Source organism: Schistocerca nitens, chromosome 4 (genome assembly GCF_023898315.1).
Source record: "Schistocerca nitens isolate TAMUIC-IGC-003100 chromosome 4, iqSchNite1.1, whole genome shotgun sequence".
NCBI lineage: Eukaryota > Metazoa > Arthropoda > Insecta > Orthoptera > Acrididae > Schistocerca > Schistocerca nitens.
In genome coordinates, this window is record NC_064617.1 from 318,225,390 (window position 1) to 318,251,497 (window position 26,108).

General features: G+C 38.9%; 1 protein-coding gene across 1 annotated transcript in view; it reads left to right on the plus strand.

Annotated features, from left to right (window-relative positions):
• Positions 1 to 26,108, plus strand: part of LOC126253554 (integrin alpha-PS2-like) — a 392,425-nt gene that overhangs the window by 348,845 nt on the left and 17,472 nt on the right. Inside the window, exons 12-15 of the mRNA XM_049954962.1 lie at positions 2,755 to 2,903; positions 2,991 to 3,190; positions 3,620 to 3,866; positions 8,769 to 8,938. Of these exons, the coding sequence (XP_049810919.1) occupies positions 2,755 to 2,903; positions 2,991 to 3,190; positions 3,620 to 3,866; positions 8,769 to 8,938 (766 nt within the window). The remainder of the gene's footprint in view (positions 1 to 2,754; positions 2,904 to 2,990; positions 3,191 to 3,619; positions 3,867 to 8,768; positions 8,939 to 26,108) is intronic.

Here is a 26,108-nt window from a genome sequence, read left to right on the forward strand (position 1 = left end):
CCAAACTTTATTGTCAGAGGTTGTATATTCCATGATACAGTTTACAATGCGTACTCCATAGTGTCGACATACAAGCCACTACCACTCAGTGAGGTCATAGTAGCCATGCAATGGTGGACTAGACTCCAAAAATCGGTATTAAAGAAACAGGAGGGAGCAAGCTGTCTTGTTGAGCTGAGAGCAGATGAAGTGAGCCTCTTTCTCAATTGATGCTCTGCTTGCATCATGCACATCAAGTTTTGCCTCTCAGCAATCCTAACTAAAACAAACTGCTTTCTGGCTATAACTATGGTTGAAACTAGCTTGGAGGTCATAGTGGGAAGTATCAAAGTACTACCAATCAAGGGAAAAAATTTGAACTGTTAATAAATCACTTCTGATACCCCTTTAACTGGTGCAGGTCTGCACAGTGTTCTACAAGTTTCAATCTAATGGTCCTTACTTTGTCTTGTGATTAGTAATGAGCTTTCATCAGTAACATTACCAGATGTCGACACTAAAATATGGGAACCCAAACAAATCTTTATGTGCAATGTAGATGTTTACAAAATGGATTCTCACTCTGCAATAGAATGTGGGCCAGCAGATTAAATTGAGTGTTGGACAGAGACTCAAATTAAAGACTTTTACCTATTAAGTGCAAGTGCTCTACCAACTGAGCTAACCAAACACAACTCATGACCTGTCCTCACAGCTTTACTTCCAGTAGTACCTGATCAACGTCCAGGCTGAGGCTACGCCATATCTCCCCAATACCTTTTCTTCCAGAAGTGCTAGTCCCACAATGTCTGTAGGAGAGCTTCTGTGAAGTTTGGAAGGTAGGCAATGAACTACTGGCAGAAGTAAGGCTGTGAGAACAAGTTGTGAGTCATGCTTTGGTAGCTCAGCTAGAAGAGCACTTGTTCATGAAACACAAAGTTTCCAAGTTCAAGTCTCAGTCTGGCACACAGTTTTAATCTGCCAGGAAGTTTCCGTTTGGATGTTTTCAATCATTGGTAGCCACATTCCACTTACTTTCACTCTACAATATCTTATGGAATGATTTTTGGACTACCTCACCAAGCGTAGCTAAAGCATTTCAAGTCAAAACATATGTAGTGTGAACCAAAAAATGTCCTACAGAGACCTCTTCAAGGAACTGAGGATACTAACTACTGATGCCGAATATATTTATTTCTCAGTGAAATTTGTCATAAATATTATATATTCTCTTCAAATAAACTGGTCAGTTCATGACAGCAACACTAGAAATAACAGTAATTTAAGGCACTTAGGTCCTAAAAGGTGTCACTCATTCAGAACACACTTTTTTAATACATTCTGGCAGCCAAAAGCATTTAGCTACTAATAAAGATTAATATGAGGGTAATCCCAAAAGTAAGGTCTCCTGTTTTTTTATAAGTACATAGAACTGTTTATTTCTACAATGGTTTACATCAGTTTACAGCTTGAATATTTAGCCATTTTTTGACATAATCACCATTTCTGTCACTGCATTTTTTCCGATGCTGTGGCAGTTTTTGTATGCCCATGTCATACCAGCTCATCGCCACGCTGTTCAGAAAGTTATGAACCTCTTCTTTCACCTTGTCATCGGAGCTGAATCACTTTCTGGCCAAATTTTCTTTTAACCTAGGGAATAGATGATAGTCACTGGGTACCACATCAGGACTATAGGGTGGGTGGGTGATTATGTTCCACTGAAACTGTTGCAGGAGAGCAACGGTTTGCCGAGCAATGTGTGGGCGAGCATTGTCATGGAGAATGTGTACCGCTTTGCTCAACATTCCTCTTCTCCAGTTCTGAATTGCCGATTTGAGTTTTTTCAGTCTCTCACAGTATCTGTCAGCATTAATTGTGGTCCCAGCGACTCAGCTCCGATGATGAGGTGAAAGAAGAGGTTCGTAACTTTATGAAACGCATAGTGGCGAGCTGGTATGGCATGGGCATACAAAAACTGCCACAGTGTCTACAAAAATGCATCAACAGAAATGGTGATTATGTCAAAAAATATCTAAATGTTCAAGCTGTAAACTGATGTAAACCATTGTAGAAATAAACAAGTCTATGTACTTATAAAAAAGTAGGAGTCCTTACTTTTGGGATTACCCTCATAATAAACACTTCATGAAATAATAAAGATCACTTTAACAGGAGCATAAAAATTTTGTTGGTGGCAAGCAACTCCATTGACAATCTTTTATTAGAATCAGTCAACATAAATATTAATAAGAATATCAGATTTGTATTATGTAAAATCTGACTTCTGCACATCTTCAATGCAGCAATGTGATCAATTTAAATAAATGTATAAACTTTCTGTTTGATAATGTGTAGCTACAATAGTCTAAGAATTATCTTATGCACTTCAGCGTACATACATTTACATCTTTGTGACAATTTTGGTATTACCTCTAAAATAAAAATATGTTTTATAAGAAAATTTTATTTAGGATCTATGAAAGGAACATTACTGTATCTCCTTTTGTTTGCAAATCTGTATTATGTATTCTTGTTTTATCATACATTTTGCATCCCTGAGGTTGTCTTCAGTATTAATCTGTGAGAAAAAGGATGTCTCAACTAATAATGTCTAATCATTAGAGTTTGCCTCATATTCTTAATATTGGTTGCAGTTTGGTTATTTTGTTAAAACTAAATCTGCTGGTACTAGCAATGTAGAATCAGATTTGGTTAATAATTATAGTTATCATCACATTTCATTGAAAGTTTATTTCTTATATATATTTTCAGAATTTGAAGTTCAGTTAGTACTGGATGCCAAAAAAACAAAAAGTCCAAGATTGTTCTTTCATCGAAATGAAGGTATAAATTCAAAGAACTTCACACTGACTCTCAGCAGAAATTCTGAATACTGCAGAAGTCATTCAGTCTACATTCGGGTAAAGAGATCAGCTAAAATTAATTTGTAAAAGTAGTATAATTAAGTGAAAGTTAAGTAATAATTGTTGTTAAATTTTGTTTTAAAGCCTGGAGTAAGAGATAAATTATCACCTCTTGAGGCAGTGATAAAATATGATACAAAATATAGCAGAGAGAGAGTTCAGCGGTCACTGACACCAGTTCTCGACCAGAGAAAGCCACTATCAGAACATGATGCAATCAACATACAGAAAAACTGTGGTGCTGATAATATATGCATACCTGATCTTGTGCTGGAAACAGATCCGTAAGTTGTGTGACTTTGTTTAACTGAACTTATTTCTTTTTTGCACACTTTAAACATTATTATGCTGGACAGTATTAGAAATAAGATATCTTATAATCATAATATTTATGTAAAACTCTACATTTCCTGAATATTCATGTAATAACATGTATTTACTGGTATAATGCTGAAAACTAATCAGTTTTAGAAGATAGGGATTCTAAGCTTGCTAACAAAAACAGTGAAGAACGTTACTAAGAAATCCTCCCAATAAATACAACAACCACATATCAGTAAATCTAGTAAGTCTAATATTTTATTTTAGTTATTATTTATTTTTGTATTTACATTGCATTTAAATCATATACTAAGTTCGAAACTACAGTTTTCATTATGTGATTTTTTTCCACTTGTATAAATGTGAATCTTTTGCTTATCACCATGTTCCAGGGCTGTAACAAGATATTTTCTAGGATCAGGAGAGAAACTTGAAATAGAAGTCAAAGTAATAAATATGGGAGAAGATTCATTTGAAACAATGTATAACTTGAAAATTCCACCTGGTTTACATTACACTAAAATTGAGAGATTGGATGACAATGAACAAGAAATTCCAGTACTATGTTCTGCCCCTTCCACACAAAATAATAATACCTTAAAGTGTGATATTGGTAATCCTTTGCCAAGAAATAAGCAGGTAAGATACATGCATTTTGCTCCAAGTAAATGCTGATATCTCTTGAATTGCTATGCATATAGACATTAGTGTTTATGTATAAATCTGGACCGCTATTAGTATTCCTCCAAGCAGTTCCTGCTTACCGCCATACATACTTTCATTGTACACTACAAAAGTTGAATGACTGTAACAGTTCCAAAATTTGCTATCTTCATTTAAAAGCTACAGGAATTGTTCAAAAATATGGCAACACTGCAGGAAATGCAAGCTTCTACATAAATGCAAATGCTTACCAAGCCTGAAGGGTGCACTGGTATTTGACCATAAACAGTACCAGTGTAATATCCTCAATATGTTGCAGGTGTCAGTCATGCTCAGAACAGATTTCTCAGTGAGTGCACTATGTCAGAGCTAAGTGAATTTGAATGTGGGCACATTGTTGGTACTCATATGGTGGGTACTTTCTTAACCAAGGTAGCCAAAATGTTTGGTGTTTAAAGAGGCACTGTATCAAAGATTTGTACCACATGCAGGGAAAGCAGAAAAATTTTATCTGCTAAGTCACAAAGTGGATGAAAGTGTGTGCTGAGTGATCATGACATGATCGCTGAACATGATTGTCATGAAAAACAATAGGACGACAGCCACAAAAATCATTGCAAAACTGAATGACACAGTCACAAACCCTTTCAGCAGCACAACAAAATAACGAGATTCCATAATCAGGAAACTGCAGGGCTAGCTGGAATTCCAAAACTATTCACCTGTGATTCAAATGCCCTTAAAAGGAAAACCTGGTGCCAAAGCCATAAAACATGGGCTATGGAGCAATTGAAAACTGTCATTTGGTGAGACGAGTCTTGTTTCACACTGTTCTAACTTCTGGTCAAGTTTATATTTCAGGAGTGAATTATGGTAGGGGTTTGATGATGATTTGTGCAGCTATATCTTGATATTCCCTGGGCCCCATGGTTACTCTGTAAGGTCACTTTTCTGCCAAGGCTGATCAGGTCCATCTCATGGTACAATGTTTGTTCCACTGTGGAGATGCTGTGATCCAAGACAACAAATCCCCTGAATGAAATTTTCACTCTGCAGCAGAATGTGCACTGTTATGAAATTTCCTGGCAGCTTAAAACTATGTGCTGGACTCAGACTCCAACTCGGGACCTCTGCCCTTCATGGGCAAGTGCTCTACAATCTGAACTACCGAAGCATGACTGATGACCCATCTTCACAGCTTCAGTTCTGCCACTACCTTGTCTCCTACCTTCCAAACTTCACTGAAGCTCTCCTGCAGACTTTGCAGAACTAGCACTCCACTAGCATGATCTGACATTATATTGCTGAAAGTGAGTGGAAACACAATGAGTTTATCAATCACCATATAATTTGGATTTGTCTGGTCATCAAGCTGTTCATTGTAAAATAAGCTATTACCTATGGTCCAGTGGTAATTTGCGGCACTTCTTCAAGGAAGATGGATGTGAGACTTTGCAGAAGAGTGCCTAAATAGAGCTCTCAAACTTTTTTTGTGCCACTTCTTGTGCACAAGACTTGATTGATCTTCTGCAGAGAAGTACTGGCCCAACATCCTAGCATATAGTGTCCATCAACAATTTTCTGAACACTAAATCTCCTTCCTCACCCCTCACCAGCAATACATAAAAACATGGCTGCAGTGTACATAATTGGCATTTGTCAACGTTTCCCATTAAGTCAACTACTACACAAACCTCCAACCCTGACTAAATTACCATCATAGCATACCTTTTGCTATGAAATCCAAAGAATTGTAACTTCTTGAGTGAAGAAACACAAGGCAAAATCAAAAATTGCCACATATACAACTGGCAGATAAATTTTGGATGGATTAAAACTCATACTGGGGTGTAAACAATGAACTAGCTGATAATCTAGCTAACAGAGCAGCCTTATCAATGAAAACTGCAAGCTGCAGCAAAATACCTGTAAGTGCAATAGAGAAAAACTATGGGGAGAGTTTAAAGACAAATAAACAAATGGGAGATTGAGTGGCAACAAACTAAAAATGGGGGAAACATGAACCATATTTTCCTATGATCCACAAACACAAACCATATTTTCCTAAGATCCGCCACTGTTTAATAATTAAGCTAAAGCTAGCACTGAACTTTACAGCTATGTTACCAGGCCGCAGAGAATTGAAAACCTATGATAAACAGTTCAAAGTGACTGATGACACAGTAACTGATGGAGGAGACCAAATATTGACTACCTGATTTTAGGCTGCAGTAATTTAACAAAAGAGAAAGGACAACAATGGCCTATTAATAAATCGGACTTAGACATGAGTTTATAACAGATTTTCACAGCTTTTGTAATTCAATAATATTTTCAGTTGTAAGACAATCCTTTGGTGTCAGCTATAACTTTATACATACCCTGGAAAACCTGGATGTATGCTAGGAGGCTAATATATAAATTTTAAGTTAACCTTTGCACATGTAATATTACAATGTAATGGAACATGTTAAATAAATAAATGACAATAACCATAGTATATATCCATACACAGCCTAGACTTATGCCAGCTCACTGAGATAACATTCAGTCTTACACTGCAGAGCCCTTGCGTGCAGCACCTGAAAGATGTGCTTGGAGAACTTATGGACCTATCAGACAGTCACCTGCTATTGCAGCCGTCACATTAAACTGCTATTGGTGTCTAGCCTAGGGTACACTGAGGATCATAATTCACACATATAAAATATTTGTGATAATTTGCTGTTGTATCTTTTTCACATCTTACTCCATCTGAAAACAAGCTGAAACTACAAACAACAGATTGATTGTTTGTGCAACAAACTTTTGATAAAAGTTATCCTATGATTGGCAAGAAAAAGATCCCACACACATTGAAGATGATGCAGATATATGAACTGCCCATGAAGACCATTCATGTGATGTTATGATATGTGTCATATGCTGCAATGATGTGTCATTTGCTTATATCTGGGACCAATGAGATCTACTGGTCCTGTAGTGTGCATCACAGCACATGAGACTATAGGTCTTATGAATTCTGAGTTTCTATTTCAGATGAGTTTAATAATTTGTAACTGCATGTTTAAATACATGACTTTAAGGTGGTCAGTGGGTACCTTTTCATTGACATACTGATTCCCCGTGGGTCCGGTACCACGCCGCGTGTTCATAGTGTATGTCACACAGGGCAACTAGTGTGACAGCACAAGTTCATTGCAAGGCCCCTATTTCTCATGGGCCCCACTTATATCTAAATCTTCAACTCCTATGAAACACATTCTTTCTGGTCATATGCATAAGCAAATCTTGGTGTACCTCAATACACCATTTGTGGCACTACAGATCCTGTCTTAGGAACACAATGATCAACAGCAGAAAATCTTAGCTGATGCAGCTGTCTCATGCTTAGTAACACATTTTGTTGTAATCATGTAGCCTCTTGTCTATTAACATTCCAAATCCATATATAAAAATAATATGCGCCTACTCAAGAAATTATTATTTTGGCTTTTGGCATGGATAAATGGGACACTCATCAGGCAACTCACTACAAGTGCAAAGCTCATGCAGACTGATCTCAAATACATAAAATGTTTACTATGAAAGTCTCTCTCTAGCAATAAATGCCCATCAAGGAAAAAATGACTGCAATGGCACATTCACTTGTATTGATATTATTTGCTCAGTTGACTAAAGGTACAAGTTTAACAAATGGTTAAAACTATTATTATTATAAAAATGTGTACTTAGTTTGTACAGAGTTATTTATACCTGTGGAAATTTAAGTAGATGATTGCATGAAAACTACAAGACATAAAGAAAAATGACACATATCAGAGGATAGAGCATCTCTCCAATCGGACTAGGGACAGGTATATCAGAACATGCAGAAAGACCATCCACTCCATATTTTCACATTGAATTACTCCATGCCTGGATACTGGCAACTCAGAGAACAGATTTCCAAAGCAGACTCTGCTGCAACTTCCTGGTCAATTTGTGTCAGTGTCTTCAATGAATTGCACACACGTATTGACATTCGACATGTCATAAATGGTGCCCACCTGTAATGTTAGTTGAAAACTTGGAGAGATACTCTATCCACTGACTTGTGTTTGTTTTCTGTATGTCCTGTAGTTTTAATGCAGTTGTGGGTGACCATGCTTTACAATAGATGAAACTGACTTCACCTTCTTGCACACCAAATTCACAAGTACAGTAAAAACATGGTGCACAAAATCCATAGGTTATTTTTACAATTGGTTAAACATTGCGAGAAGATTGTATTTGCTGTTAGTCAGCAGTCAACAACTGTTGTGTTAGTCTTCCACTAAGTTTTATCACCATCAATTCTTCATGTGAGCTGTACCATACACTTTGTTCTAACATGCCTAAAGTATCCACCTTCATTTGTTGATCATCCAATGCCAAATTGTGTACTTTTTTGATGATTTGCTGTGGTTGCATTTTGAGATGTCCTTCACTTTGATCATCATCAACAGAACTTTGACCATGTTTGAATTTAGCCAACCTTTTCTTGACTTTTCAAAATGAGGCAGTAGAATCCTTATTAACTGTTACCAAATTTGTATGATTTTCTGCTCTTGAGAAATCACCAAGACAAAGAAATACATTAACAAATCTTTTCCATAGATAAAGTTGTGACACTTGATTCATTTTATTACATAGTGTGTACCTAAAGAACAGTAACAAAATTTTACTAATGACTTCTGGAGTCATGATGATTCATATGTTAAACAGGAACCTTCATTCAAATACGCATTATGGTGGGTGTAGATGAATGACGAATGTTATCCATACTTCTAGAATCTTACAGTCAACATAAGTCAGATATATGTAAACTACCATAAATGTTCCTTTATATGTTTACAGTTGCACTACAAAGTTGTTCTGGAGCCATTCTACAAAGAGAATTTGAAACCACAGTATGAATTTGTAACAGAAATAAATAGCACCAACCCAGAAAATGCTAGTTCCTTGGAAGACAATGTAAAACGTTTCAGTGTACCTATCTCCATAAAAACAGACATCTCAGTCATGGGGTGAGTAATAGATTCATAGGGATAAATTCTACAGCATGAATGCAGTACTATTTTTAAATATGGAACAGATTTTTTTCTCCTTACCAGCTCATTTTAAAACATACAAAAATTTACAATTGAAAATCTTGGAATAAGAAGTAAATACAAGGGCTATCCACAAAGTACATTACGTTTTGGAATTAAAAATAAATAAAGTATTGGATTTTTTAAAAATTATATACAGATGAAAGCCACACTTAAATACTACTTTTCTACATAGTTGCCATTTAAATTAAGGCACTTATTGTAGCGATGGACGAGCTTGGAGATTCCTTCGTCGTAAAATTCGGCCGCCTGCGCCTTCAACCAACTGTCTCTTGGATCAGAAAAGGTGTGATTTTTGTGGATTTCCTGGAAAGAGGCACTACAATAAACTCTCAAAGGTATTGCCAAACTCTGCACAACCTCAGAAGAGCAATACAAAACAACCGCAGGGGAAAGTTGGGCTCAAAGATCTTGCTGATTCATGACAACGCCCGGGCCCACACAGCAAATGCCACTCGTGAAATTCTCGAATCTTTTAAGTGGGAGTTGTTTCTCATCCGCCGTACAGTCCCGACCTGGCACCGAGCGACTTCCACTTATTCCCAGCAATGAAGAAGTTGTTGGCTATGCAGCATTTTGATGACGACACACAGCTTCAAGAAGAGCTAACCACGTGGTTGAAGATGCAGGCGGCCGAATTTTACGACGAAGGAATTTCCAAGCTCATCCATCGCTATGATAAGTGCCTTAATTTAAATGGGAACTATGTAGAAAAGTAGTATTTAAGTGTGGCTTTCATCTGTATATAATTAAAAAAAATTCCAATACTTTATTTATTTTTAATTCCAAAACGTAATGTACTTTGTGGATAGCCCTCGTAACATAAGATGTATCAATTGCTGTGTTCCTGTTGGTTGTAGATGACTAGTTTATTTGTGAGCTGTAACTTCAGTATATTAATTTACTCACCTTGTTACTTCTTCATGGCTGACAGTTTTGAACAGCTGGGACTTTGTTTTCCAAATTCTGCAGTGATCACTGGAGGCCAAAAGTACAGCAAAATACCCAATTTGGAAAATAAATATGAGACTTCTCAATTTAATGTGACATATATTCTTACTCTCAAATACAGTAGCTGTTCATATTAACATCTCTGTATAAAAACGCCACAATAACCTCAACTCAAGAATGATCACACCACAGAATTAATACATATCTGACATATACTGAGATGATTCTCCTGTTCTTGATGAGATCATCATTATTGTCACAGTACACTCTTTTCCAAAGCATGCCCCACGTCACCAAGTCAGGATAGTGCTGTGTGGAATAACTGAAAGCTCAACAGGTATCGAAAATCATGATACAGCTGCAACTGCTGTACTCCCTGAAGATGCGTGGCATCCATCCATAGCCATGTAAATGCATGAACAATGGCAAAAACTTCCAAACAGTTTGTGGTCCTAAATTACTTACCTAATAAAAAAACTTTCAAATGTTACAGACATCATTTGTTGGTTAGATAAGCATTAGGAAACACACCACATTATCAAATTGATATGTTATACTGCACCATATAACTGTGTGCTGCATATGTTCATATGACTTCATCCCTGTTTGGCCCACATGCTCATTGTACATTTTACTCTTCCAATAAAACTTGACCATTCCAAAGTACAACATGTACAACTTTGCTTCCACCATTTTTTCCTCAATATTTGAGGCTTTAATGAAACAAATTGGTTACACATGTATCATTCATAGTATTTTCCATCGCTGGCCACTACTTTCTCCCATCTTTTGGGCAGTGTATGAATCCTGCAACGAAAAAATTGTTCATATTTTGAAGCGATCCACAAATCGATCCAATTTGTAACTTCTTCATGAGCTGAGGAGTGTTGGTCAGCCAGGACATGTGCCATTGATCTAAACAGATGATAGTCAGAGGGAGCAATGTCTGGAGAATATGGCGGGTGGGGTAGGATTTCCCATTTTAAAGTTTTCAAGTATGTTTTGACCTCTTTTGCAACGTGGGGTCAATCGTTGTCGTGCTGCAAAATCACTTTATCATGCCTCTTGCTGTATTGCGGCCGTTTGTCTTCTAATTCTCTGCTCAAACACATTAATTGCATTTGATAACAAGCACCTGTGATCGTTTCACTTGGTTTTAACACCTCATAGTACATGATGCCGAGCTAATGCAGAGCATGATCTTGGAGCCATGAATATTCGGTTTGGCCGTCGACATGGAAGCATTGCCGGGATATCCCCATGATTATTTGCATTTATGGTTATCATAATGAACCCATTTTTCATCCCCGGTCACAATGCAATGCAGAAATCCCTTCTGTTTTTGCCTCTGAAGCAACTGTTCACAAACACACAAACGCCGTTCAATGTCTCTTGGTTTCAGCTCACACGGGACCCAAGTTCCTTCTTTCAGAATCATGCCCATAGCCTTGTTCTGAAATGGCTTGCTGCGTCACTCCCACTAATCGAGCCAATTCTTCTTGAATCTGATGTGAGTCTTCACTAAGCAATGTCTACAATTCTTCATCTTTGAAAACATTCTCTCCTCCACTGCTATACCGGTCTATGACATTGCAATCACCGTTCTTGAAGCATTGAAACCACTCATGACACATTCTTTCACTCATAGCATCCTTACCACATGTACTTGAGAACATTTGATGAGACTCAGCTGCTGTTTTCTTCATATTGAAACAAAACAGTAACATCTCCCACAAATGACAAGAATTAGGCTTGTAAACTGACATTTTCAATCAAGAACAACTTTATGATGCAGACACAAATCGACTAATGTTTCAATGAGGTTATGTTGTCTGAGGTCCAAGCTAGCTGCCTGATGTCTGTGACCTGTTTCTTTCGTCCACTACTTACCATTGTCGCCACCTATCGTCAAATGGTGGAAGCAAACTTCTACACTTTGTAGTTGTTGCTGTTATGGTATACATTCAGTTAGAAGTTATTCAGATTGATATTCCTCATAGGCTCACTCAAATTATATTTAATTTTATATTTTGTTATGAAGTGTCTTGTGTCGCGCACTCACACAGCCACTTTAACATGTACTAACTTTGGGTATGTGGCATTGTTTCATTGTTTTGGATAATTATTCTTTTCAGTATATTACTATATGTCACATGCACATTATATTTCATTCTTCACTCCAGCTTCATTACATAGAACCCTTGGATGTGGATGCAGTGTAATGATCTGTCAAACAATGTTTATCACTAACAATGTTCAGTGAACTGTTAAAATCATATTTGAATTATTTCCAGTGATTCCATCATCATGATGAAGTTTTTGACAAATAGTTTTCTATATAGAATGTCTTGTCTTCAGAATTGTGTCCTCTTTCAGTCTTTTACTACAGGGGGAGATGGGGGGGGGGGGGGGGGAGTTGTTTATGAGAAGGATATTTCAAAATTTCAAATGGCCATTAGAGTGGGAACCTGAGTTCTGTTTTGACAATGGTAGAAAAAGAATCAGTTGTTGATTTGCTGAAGAAGCATTCAGATATTTAATGTGAATGTTTAAGAAAAACATGGACAAGTCGAAACAGGATAGCTGCACCGGGATCAAACCTGGATTGTCTTGACTGTAACCTCAGTAGCTTGTCAACATGTTAGTTCAGTACCAACTACCACTTTCAGCATCTGAGATATTAACTGAAGAATAATTACTGCCACTCTGTGCCAAGTACTATCAGTGATTTCTTGTAAGTAAATTTTGTGACTGGTACAGCTTTATCATGCTTCAAACAATGGAAAATCCAGGATGGAATGTAACAATATTATGAGAAGGAAAGTTGCTACTTATCATATATGGAGATGCGGAGTCAGAGGAAAGACTTACCTTAGGGGGAAAAAAGGACGGGTATACACTCGCACACGCACACGCACACACACACACACACACACACACACACACACACATATCCATCCACACATATACAGACACAAGCAGACATCTCACAAGCAGACATATTTAAAGACAAAGAGTTTGGGCAGAGATGTCAGTCGAGGCGGAAGTGAAGAGGCAAAGATGATGTTGAATGACAGGTGAGGTATGAGTGGCCTCTATATACACACTCCTGGAAACTGAAATAAGAACACCCTGAATTCATTGTCCCAGGAAGGGGAAACTTTATTGACACATTCCTGGGGTCAGATACATCACATGATCACACTGACAGAACCACAGGCACATAGACACAGGCAACAGAGCATGCACAATGTCGGCACTAGTACAGTGTATATCCACCTTTCGCAGCAATGCAGGCTGCTATTCTCCCATGGAGACGATCGTAGAGATGCCGGAAGTAGTCCTGTGGAACGGCTTGCCATGCCATTTCCACCTGGCGCCTCAGTTGGACCAGCGTTCGTGCTGGATGTGCAGACCGCGTGAGACGACGCTTCATCCAGTCCCAAACATGCTCAATGGGGGACAGATCCGGAGATCTTGCTGGCCAGGGTAGTTGACTTACACTTTCTAGAGCACGTTGGGTGGCACGGGATACATGCGGACGTGCATTGTCCTGTTGGAACAGCAAGTTCCCTTGCCGGTCTAGGAATGGTAGAACGATGGGTTCGATGACGGTTTGGATGTACCGTGCACTATTCAGTGTCCCCTCGACGATCACCAGTGGTGTACGGCCAGTGTAGGAGATCGCTCCCCACACCATGATGCCGGGTGTTGGCCCTGTGTGCCTCGGTCGTATGCAGTCCTGATTGTGGCGCTCACCTGCACGGCGCCAAACACGCATACGACCATCATTGGCACCAAGGCAGAAGCGACTCTCATCGCTGAAGACGACACGTCTCCTTTCGTCCCTCCATTCACGCCTGTCGCGACACCACTGGAGGCGGGCTGCACGATGTTGGGGTGTGAGCGGAAGACGGCCTAACGGTGTACGGGACCGTAGCCCAGCTTCATGGAGACGGTTGCGAATGGTCCTCGCCGATACCCCAGGAGCAACAGTGTCCCTAATTTGCTGGGAAGTGGCGGTGCGGTCCCCTACGGCACTGCGTAGGATCCTACGGTCTTGGCGTGCATCCGTGCGTCGCTGCGGTCCGGTCCCAGGTCGACGGGCACGTGCACCTTCCGCCGACCACTGGCGACAACATCAATGTACTGTGGAGACCTCACGCCCCACGTGTTGAGCAATTCGGCGGTATGTCCACCCGGCCTCCCGCATGCCCACTATACGCCCTCGCTCAAAGTCCGTCAACTGCACATACGGTTCACGTCCACGCTGTCGCGGCATGCTACCAGTGTTAAAGACTGCGATGGAGCTCCGTATGCCACGGCAAACTGGCTGACACTGACGGCGGCGGTGCACAAATGCTGCGCAGCTAGCGCCATTCGACGGCCAACACCGCGGTTCCTGGTGTGTCCGCTGTGCCGTGCGTGTGATTATTGCTTGTACAGCCCTCTCGCAGTGTCCGGAGCAAGTATGGTGGGTCTGACACACCGGTGTCAATGTGTTCTTTTTTCCATTTCCAGGAGTGTATATATATATATATATATATATATATATATATATATATATATATATATATATATATATATATATATATATATATATATAGGGAAACATTCCACATGGGAAAAATATATCTAAAAACAAAGATGATGTGACTTACCAAACGAAAGCGCTGGCAGGTCGATAGACACAAAAACAAACACAAACATACACACAAAATTCAAGCTTTCGCAACAAACTGTTGCCTCATCAGGAAAGAGGGAAGGAGAGGGAAAGACAAAAGGATGTGGGTTTTAAGGGAGAGGGTAAGGAGTCATTCCAATCCTGGGAGCGGAAAGACTTACCTTAGGGGGAAAAAAGGACGGGTATACACTCGCGCGCGCACACACACACACACACACACACATCCATCCACACACACACACACATATATATATATATATATATATATATATATATATATATATGAACCATGGACCTTGCCGTTGGTGAGGAGGCTTGCGTGCCTCAGCGATACAGATGGCCGTACCGTAGGTGCAACCACAACGGAGGGGTATCTGTTGAGAGGCCAGACAAACATGTGGTTCCTGAAGAGGGGCAGCAGCCTTTTCAGTAGTTGCAGGGGGGCAACAGTCTGGATGATTGACTGATCTGGCCTTGTAACATTAACCAAAACGGCCTTGCTGTGCTGGTACTGCGAACGGCTGAAAGCAAGGGGAAACTACAGCCGTAATTTTTCCCGAGGAAATGCAGCTTTACTGTATGATTAAATGATGATGGCGTCCTCTTGGGTAAAATATTCCGGAGGTAAAATAGTCCCCCATTCGGATCTCCGGGCGGGGACTAATCAGGAGGACGTCGTTATCAGGAGAAAGAAAACTGGCATTCTACGGATCGGAGCGTGGAATGTCAGATCCCTTAATCGGGCAGGTAGGTTAGAAAATTTAAAAAGGGAAATGGATGGGTTAAAGTTAGATATAGTGGGAATTAGTGAAGTTCGGTGGCAGGAGGAACAAGACTTTTGGTCAGGTGATTACAGGGTTATAAATACAAAATCAAAATCAAATAGGGGTAATGCAGGAGTAGGTTTAACAATGAATAAAAAAATAGGAGTGCAGGTTAGCTACTACAAACAGCATAGTGAACGCATTATTGTGGCCAAGATAGACACAAAGCCCATGCCTACTACAGTAGTACAAGTTTATATGCCAACTAGCTCTGCAGATGATGAAGAAATTGATGAAATGTATGACGAGATAAAAGAAATTATTCAGGTAGTGAAGGGAGACGAAAATTTAATAGTCATGGGTGACTGGAATTCGTCAGTAGGAAAAGGAAACATAGTAGGTGAATATGGATTCGGGGGAAGAAATGAAAGAGGAAGCCGCCTTGTAGAATTTTGCACAGAGCATAACTTAATCATAGCTAACACTTGGTTCAAGAATCATAAAAGAAGGTTGTATACCTGGAAGAATCCTGGAGATACTAATAGGTATCAGATAGATCATATAATGGTAAGACAGAGATTTAGAAACCAGGTTTTAAATTGTAAGACATTTCCAGGGGCAGATGTGGATTCTGACCACAATCTATTGGTTATGAACTGCAGATTGAAACTGAAGAAACTGCAAAAAGGTGGGAATTTAAGGAGATGGGACCTGGATAAACCAGAGGTTGTAGAGAGTTTCAGGGAGAGCATAAGGGAACAATTGACAGGAATGGGGGAAAGAAATACAGTAGAAGAAGAATGGGTAGCTCTGAGGGATGAAGTAGCGAAGGCAGCAGAGGATCAAGTAGGTAAAAAGACGAGGGCTAATAGAAATCCTTGGGTAACAGAAGAAATATTGAATTTAATTGATGAAAGGAGAAAATATAAAAATGCAGTAAATGAAGCAGGCAAAAAGGAATACAAACGTCTCAAAAATGAGATCGACAGAAAGTGCAAAATGGCTAAGCAGGGATGGCTAGAGGACAAATGTAAGGATGTAGAGGCTTGTCTCACTAGGGGTAAGATAGATACTGCCTACAGGAAAATTAAAGAGACCTTTGGAGAGAAGAGAACCACTTGTATGAATATCAAGAGCTCAGATGGCAACCCAGTTCTAAGCAAAGAAGGGAAGGCAGAAGGATGTAGATGAAGATGAAATGGGAGATAAGATACTGCGTGAAGAGTTTGACAGAGCACTGAAAGACCTGAGTCGAAACAAGGCCCCGGGAGTAGACAACATTCCATTAGAACTACTGATGGCCTTGGGAGAGCCAGTCATGACAAAACTCTACCATCTGGTGAGCAAGATGTATGAGACAGGCGAAATACCCACAGACTTCAAGAAGAATATAATAATTCCAATACCAAAGAAAGCAGGTGTTGACAGATGTGAAAATTACCGAACTATCAGTTTAATAAGTCACAGCTGCAAAATACTAACGCGAATTCTTTACAGATGAATGGAAAAACTGGTAGAAGTGGACCTCGGGGAAGATCAGTTTGGATTCCGTAGAAATGTTGGAACGCGTGAGGCAATACTAACCTTACGACTTATCTTAGAAGAAAGATTAAGAAAAGGCAAACCTATGTTTCTAGCATTTGTAGACTTAGAGAAAGCTTTTGACAACGTTAACTGGAATACTCTCTTTCAAATTCTGAAGGTGGCAGGGGTAAAATACAGGGAGCGAAAGGCTATTTACAATTTGTACAGAAACCAGATGGCAGTTATAAGAGTCGAGGGGCATGAAAGGGAAGCAGTGGTTGGGAAAGGAGTGAGACAGGGTTGTAGTCTCTCCCCAATGTTATTCAATCTGTATATTGAGCAAGCAGTAAAGGAAACAAAAGAAAAATTCGGATTAGGTATTAAAATTCATGGAGAAGAAATAAAAACTTTGAGGTTCGCCGATGACATTGTAATTCTGTCAGAGACAGCAAAGGACTTGGAAGAGCAGTTGAACGGAATGGACAGTGTCTTGAAAGGAGGATATAAGATGAACATCAACAAAAGCAAAACGAGGATAATGGAATGTAGTCAAATTAAATCGGGTGATGCTGAGGGGATTAGATTAGGAAATGAGACACTCAAAGTAGTAAAGGAGTTTTGCTATTTAGGGAGTAAAATAACTGATGATGGTCGAAGTAGAGAGGATATAAAATGTAGACTGGCAATGGCAAGGAAATCGTTTCTGAAGAAGAGAAATTTGTTAACATCGGGTATAGATTTAAGTGTCAGGAAGTCGTTTCTGAAAGTATTTGTATGGAGTGTAGCCATGTATGGAAGTGAAACATGGACGATAACCGGTTTGGACAAGAAGAGAATAGAAGCTTTCGAAATGTGGTGCTACAGAAGAATGCTGAAGATAAGGTGGGTAGATCACGTAACTAATGAGGAAGTATTGAATAGGATTGGGGAGAAGAGAAGTATGTGGCACAACTTGACTAGAAGAAGGGATCGGCTGGTAGGACATGTTTTGAGGCATCAAGGGATCACAAATTTAGCATTGGAGGGCAGCGTGGAGGGTAAAAATCGTAGAGGGAGACCAAGAGATGAATACACTAAGCAGATTCAGAAGGATGTAGGTTGCAGTAGGTACTGGGAGATGAAGAAGCTTGCACAGGATAGAGTAGCATGGAGAGCTGCATCAAACCAGTCTCAGGACTGAAGACCACAACAACAACAATGCAACTCATGCACATGACTGCAGTCTCAGACAACTGCAGGCCCCCACAACTGCACGAGTGGTCAACTGTGAAAAGCGGACAAATTGAATAGCTGGCCGGCGGCCATTAGAGTGGCAAACTTATGTGCGGAGTTCGAATGTTTATACATCGCTTTTGGTTATAAAATGCCTTCCCTTGAGTTGGGTCACAAACATAATGCCTCATTTAAATAAGTTACTACAATATACATTTTAATTTATGAACAAACAGCAACTAGTCACTGTTTATGAATTTATCTTACGTACTACATGGAATCTGCCATGGCTAAAAGTTATGTACTGGACCCCTAGCATTGTTCATAATTAATTTATGATAGATGTACGCAAAATGCATCAAAATACTCGAAGATTTGCCCACTATGTTAATAAATATTTTCTGACTACCTTGCTTTAGATTTTATGACGAGAAGTGTGTTATATATGGCATAGTGCTTTGGCAACTCATGACAAAATAATCAAGTTTCAACCTAACCTAACACTACCAATCAGCCAGCTACAACAAACAAGACTTCAGGCAGGCATCCAGTATCACACTAGTCACAATATTTACTTTCGAAGATCTAATCTTCAGTTTATATGTGTGGTTTTTTCATCAGTTTCTGAGCAACTTCATAGCCCCACAGAATGAAACATGTGAAATAAACAAACATTTGCACAAGTACTGTCAAAAATAACAGTTACTGTTCAAAAATGTAAAGGTAGTAATGTATCACTCCTGAAAATGTAAGTCCCTGATCTAATCTAGAGTTACAGCATGTTGATTAATTTACACTTTCTGTTATTCATGAACTTATTTTCCCCTCTATGAAGGTTAGACTTACAGCACACAAGCAATATTTACTTTCTACTCTCCCTGAAGAATAGAAATACCCACCTCCCTATGAAGGCTATCCAATTTTAGCTTATGAAAATTTTTCATTTCTTAACTGCATGATAACATCACACTTACCTAGGTAAAAGAAAGGTAATCCACAACGGTAGTCAAACATTAGTTGATAGTTTTACAGAAAAAGTGACTGCTCTGAGTAATGAATCAAAGTTCTACCAGCAAAAAATTAACCCTGCTGTTATTGCTACTAAGTTATAACCAGCAAAGTTTTATTGTAGTTTTCAGTCAAAAGTTTGTAACATATTCCAGACAAATGCAGCAAGCTGTTTCATGAAACTTCAAGATTTTTATTCAAAGTTTACAAATGAAAAGCATTCTAATTTTAAACCACTTTATTATTGATTAAGGAACAAAACAGATTTATTAAAGTGTTGCCTTAGCACTTCTTTGAGAAGAGTAAAATTGTAACTACCTGCTACATGATGCAATCCGATTTTCATATAACATGAAATTATGGCCCTCAATAGTAGTACAATATGATTTTCTGGCAGTAAATCGTCTCTTGCATGGACATTTAATTCTTCAAATACACTGAAGTGCTGTAGTTTCTCCAGTACTTTAATTTCCACTACAAGTTTAATATTGCCTCTAGGTGGCTTGGAACATACTATTACAACACTATGTGAAGGTATTGTCAAGCCACCGTTATTTTTCCTTCTTAAAAACTTGTTATACATTAAATCATCTTAAGTTCCAAAAAGGGAAAAAACACATGTTGAACACATTACAACATTTTCAAATGCAGCACAACATAGCCAGCTATGTGCACTACAGTATTTTCTGAATATTCTGTCAGGATGGAGGGTGACTGAATATAGTCATAGTCTTGTATGTGAGACCAATTTTCATTCAATTCAGATATAAGGCCTATATCAATATCATTCACTCAACTTTTTGAAAATATAACGGGATCAAACCACATTTCTTGAAACATATCCTTTTTCCAAGACAATAATGGAGTTACAGATTCTGATGAACAGTCCCCAGAGCTTTTACATTTTATCTCATTCCTCACTAATAGTTGCCTGTAAGCAGAATGGAACTGCAAAGCAAAAGGATTATTATTCCAATCAAACCTACCTCGTATCATGCAGAACAACATCTCTATATGATCTTGGCTGAATTTATACATTAACAAATATTTGAGGTAATCATTCTCAACAAGATCAACAAACAGCCCCATAATACTGTGGATGATGCATAAGAATCCTATTATTGGAGTTTTACGCTGTGTCTTATAGATCTCTTTTCCAGCAATATCTTTCAAACCCAATAAATAAGATTCTGCCTCTGATAGAAAGGCTCCCAGATGGGTTTGTTTGAGACCTGTAAAGCAGATTTGTAAACAGCTGCTAATGGACGTTTGCAATTGCAAATGTCAAATAGCCTATCAAACATTTCACAAAAATCTGCTGTACCTTTAGCATCTTCAAAGGTATCAAGCTGTAGGTCTTCACTTAAGTACCTTAGGCTTGTACAAACTGAGGAACTAAGCACTTGTACAGCTAATTTTACTTTCATCTTTTGTCTCTGAAATGTAACATGATTTCAATCTGTTACCCAAAACTAGGCCCTCCAACACTAATTTTTCTAATGCAACTATGTGTTCCCACTTCATGACATTTCCATGCACTTCTATCATCACTTTCATATCTGAAAATAAATTTCTTACTAATTTTAACATATGACAGGCATCAAGCAATATAAATACTTTTTCGGCAGTACTGGGATGCAAAAAGTAAGGCTGCAAATGGTTAACATTTATAATTGCTCCTAGTTTTGAGACAAGTGTCAAGTTAGTGTTTAGACCATCAAATGTGAGGCCCACACACTTCACATTAACTTCGTGCAAGAGTCTGAGTGCATTCTGCACCACACCAAACTTTTCTTCAGAGGACATGCTATTAACTAAAAAATACGCAATTGCAATTTTCCAATTAGTGTTTACACCCACAAAAAGAAGCACTAATGTGTCTTTGGCTTCCACTAATTCTTCATTCTGAACCCCAAAACCTCTGTCAACATAACCAATGAACTGATTCCCATCCCAGTCTAGTCTTTTTTTAATCGACATTTCATCAAATGTTAAACAAACGTAAACATCACCCTTTACCTGCTTTGCTCTTTCTGAAATTTCTGAAAATGCTTCCGCCACAAACCCTGGCTTTCCATCTACAGAGTTGTACCAGCATCTTAGTGTATTTGGATGTGGCAAAGCTAAGTCTAATGAGTTATGCATGTATTCATATGCACATGGAGAATAAAAATACAAAGTTAATGAAAACGACTTCAGGTTTTCAGAGTAGTCATTGTTCTTGCCAGAAAACATTCTCCTAAATAATTCTACAAGGACATTGGAAAAAGTCTCCTCAATTAGGCCAGCAGTTCTCTCACTGATTAAATTTTTGGCTTGCAAATCAGTCACAAGCTCCTTTAAACACTCTATTTTCTCTTCTTGTCTTTCACACTTCACTTTCTTTGCATACAATTGTTTTCTTATGCTTCTAATCATACAATCCTTCTTTTCTATTATTTCACTACAAGGTCTTTTGCATGTCCTTGTACTTTTTTGCAGTGAATAAATGTGATCATTGTTAACACTACCAGTACTTGTTGGGGGTTCTGCTTCCATTTCTCGTTCAGCTGTGGCAGTGGAACTAGCTGCTTTACTAGGAGTTTTCGAGGTACATGGTGTAATTGTCTAAAACAGAAATATTTATCAACATTACTAAAATAGGAGAATGAAGAACAAAACAGTCTTATGATAATTAGTTGCTTGTTTCATGATTTAAACACAATAAACATCATGATAAGCACAGTATAAGGGTTATACTACACACATGATTATAACTTCAACTATATGCCAAGTATTTACAGAAAAAAGCACATTTCAAAACACACACACACACACACACACACACACACACACACACACTTACTGTTGTGACTCGCCGATCATTTAAAGTGCCGCCGCGCAATTACGCACGTCCTCTACGTGCGGCGCTGTCTGCCTGCCAGCCATGCAGCAGCGGTGCCACCTAAGCGGCCAGCCGAGCAGCGGCCGCTAGACTGAGACTCAGTGCTTATCTGAACGCTAACGTGTTCACATGTCAACTTACTCTGTGACATATATGTGTTGTTGTGTCGTTTCTAAATATACTTGTTAAACTAGAAGTTCTAACACTTACGTTTTTGTTCAGAACTATACTACAGAGACTTTAAAGATATTACCAAATAGATTATGAAGATAAGGTATTTGGTAATTAATTTGAAGCACACTGTTACACTTAGTAGGCTATGGATCATATTGTATCCAACTATTTTACAGATTTCTCACATAGTGAATTGATGATACTGTGCCTAAATTGTGTTTTCCTTATTGTGTTGAATTTCTGTTTGTCCCATAAAATGCAAGAAAAAATAAAACTCAACAATTGTTCCATCGAGAGAAGTTGTGAAATCAGAATACAATTACACACATTCAGTTGCATTTTATAATGATAAAAAGCCTGCTAACTCAAATTTTGTGTTGCTTGCAACTCAACCTCTTTAAAACTTTTATTGTTAAAATAAAATATGGTTCACAAAGAAAAATTTACCTTCTGCTGCATATGGTTTGGAAAACGAAATATGGGTGGAACAGCATCATCTTTCAGCTCTCTGTGATATCTGTAATTTGCAAGGAAACAACTTTCTTCAAAATGATTGGAACATATAAAATGGTATTCTGTTGGTCGGAAATCCTGCCTCCTGACAGCGTGTAACCATTTTTGTAACAGCTGTGGTTTTGAGAAACGAAACCTGCAAATAGATGCACAGACATTATGCTAATACCGTGTTACAAAAACATTTACTAAGCAAGTGCACTGACATAAAAATCAACTTAAAATATCCACATACCTGTGAAATGTAATATTTGCTCCTTTCTTGAATTTATTTGTACAATTAATCACTGCACAACTCTTCACCATTGTACTTCTTTTGATTGGAACATACAGACAGTAGAATTATGAGTAACAAATACTGTATGTACGCCCCAACAAATATACAACGCTGAATCAGGGTCTTCATAAACAACAATACTACACAACACATCAGACTACAACCACTATAATGGTGTCCAGCCGAAGGTTCAAATTATCCCGCGACTGCAGCGCCATCAGTGAGTCTAGTTATTTTTTTACAAGGTCTTTGGGCAACTGTAACCACACTGTGAGCAGCAGCACCAGTCCATGATGGGAGTGGCAACTGGGTGGGGGTAAGGAGGAGGCTGGAGCAGGAAGGGGGGAGGGATAGTACAGTGGGAGTGGTAGACAGCAAAATGCCACAGGTTAGACTGTGGGCAGGAGAGAGATGGAGAGTTGGGGGAAGTAGTGGAAAAGGAGAGAAATAAAAAGACTGTGTGTGGTGGTGGAATGACGACTGTGTAGTGCTGGAATGGGAACAGGGAAGGGGCAAGATGGGTAAGGACAGTGACTAACGAAGTCAATTAGTCACTGTCCTCACCCATCCAGCCCCTACCCTGTTCCCATCCCATTACAGCACTACAGTCATCATTCCACCACCACACCCAGTATTTTTATTTCTCTCCTTTTCCGCTACTCCCCCCTCCCCCCACCTCTCATCTCTCCCCTGCCCTCAGTGTAACCTGCAACACTTTTCTGTCCACTACCTTCACCATACTATCCCTCCCCCTTCCCACTCCAGCCTCCTCCTTACCCCACCCAGTTGCCACTCCCATCATGCACTGGTGCTGCTGCTCACAGTGTGGTTTCAGCTGCCTGAGACAGCAGTTTGTTTGTTTTTGTGTGTGTGTGTGTGTGTGTGTGTGTGTGTGTTGTTATATATGTGTGACTCATGCTTCAGTTATAGTCTGAACATCACTTCAGTGTTGGCCACTGTGTCAAGCATTTATTGCTGTTTGACTTGTGCATTATTACATTTTTCTGCCAAATTATTTATAGATTCATTAAGCTTGCTTAATTAGTCCTCTCTTTGGATGATGAACTAGTAGGTCTGCAGTATATTTCTAGCCTAATGATAGCAATTCTTTAACTGCACTCATTTCTAACCAGCTACTGAGCTGTTTCACTTTATTTGTAAGTAAGAATGTTGAATATCCATCTACACACACTTGTTGAATTGGATGTAAGGAATTTCAGTGGAATGAAATGCTGAAAAGATTACCGGAAGAAGGTAGAAAGCCATAAAAAAATTCTACCTGCCAAGTGATAGAAGCAAAGGTTCCTATTCTATTTCTCTCTGAGCTAAGTCATAAACAGGGTGTTTGGGGAGGAAAGGTCAATATTTTACACAGTGATAGTATAAGTAATTCTGAACAAAAAATGTTATATGAACATAGGTCCGCAAATGCTTCGCTAGGGAGGTATGGGTATTGAAAGGAACTTTAATTCTGCAAAACTGATGTGTACAACATGAACATATATGCACAACTGGACCGTAACGTGATTTTCTTGAAAACAATGTTAAAGAGAAGTATAATTACATTAAACAGTTTTACATAATGTTTATTTATTTTACATTTATTACATAATACATTACAACATGCATGTTACATGTATTCAGTTGAAAAAGACAAACTACATCTTTTACAAATGGCTTTAACACTGACCGTGCAGATGTTGCACAGTTCACAGAACAGGTTCAAATATCCCACCATGAACATCAATGCACTTTTGAGCTCTAGCGATAATATGTTGTGTTGCTTGTTCAATTGCCTGTGGTTGGTTCCTAATCAATTCAGCATGATGCACTGAAGCAGTTCATCTCGTGTATTTACTTTCACTTTGTGCACCTCTGATTTCATCCAACCCCAACAGAAATCTAGAGGTGTAAGGACAGGTGATCTTGGAGGCCAGTTAATAGCACCACCACAGCCAATCCAGTGATTAGAGTAGGTGTGGTTGAGATGATTCCTCACATGTAAGGTAAGGTGTGGAGGGGCACCATCATGTTGAAAGTACATTTCAGTTCACTTGGCTAAAGGAACGTCTAGCAATAGTTCCACAAATGAATTTTCCAAAAAATGCAGGTACCTCTCTCCTGTCAATCACTGATTGATAATAAATGGACCTATCAAAAGGTTACCGATGATGCCGTACCAAACATTTATGGCACAACAAACTTGGAAATTGCTATCCACTGAAGCGTATGTATTTTCCGCTGACCATTGATGACTATTGTGTGCGCTGTTTATTACATGTCGTGAAAACTAGACTTCGTCAACGAATAGTATGTATGGAAGCAAATGACTATTCTCAATTACCCAGTGACATAATTGAAGTCATTGGGCATTGTTGCCAATGTGGCGATTTTGGGCACTCTGTATGTAAAATGGATACAGGTTTTCCACATGTAATGTTTCCCATATGCATGTCTCTGGGACATTAATATGCGGGGACATTCTTCGTATGCTCGTACTGGGACTTCGCTCAACACTTGCGATAATTTCTTCCTGTTCTTGCAAAGTTTGTTGATACGCGCACTCAGGTGAAAAATGTCTGCTTGGAAGAGAGCCTGTTGCATGCAAAGTAATAAACACTTTGGTAAACACACTGCGATCAGGTAATCATGGAGTCAGAAAGTGTCTGTGGCATTCTTCTCTTACAGCTGTAGCACTACCATAGCAGAAGCCACAAACAGACACCATATCTGCGTATTCCTCATTACTGTTGATGCATGGCATTGTTAGCAGCACTTGTATGAACTCGGTTAACACATATGCTACACAGCTAACTGATCCGTCACTGGTACACTACACAATGCGGCTTACATGGCACAACTGTGCGAACAACAGGTGATTGTACTACGTATGTCACATGACCATAATATGTGGTACGTTGTATAGCATAAACATGGCATGTACTCATGCATTGTTTGCAAGAAAATCACATCATGGTCCAGTTGTATTGCATATATGTTCATGTTGTGCACATCAATTTTGCAGAATTAAAGTTCCTTTCAGTGCCGATACCTCCCTAATGAAGAATTTGCAGACCTATGTTCATATAATATTT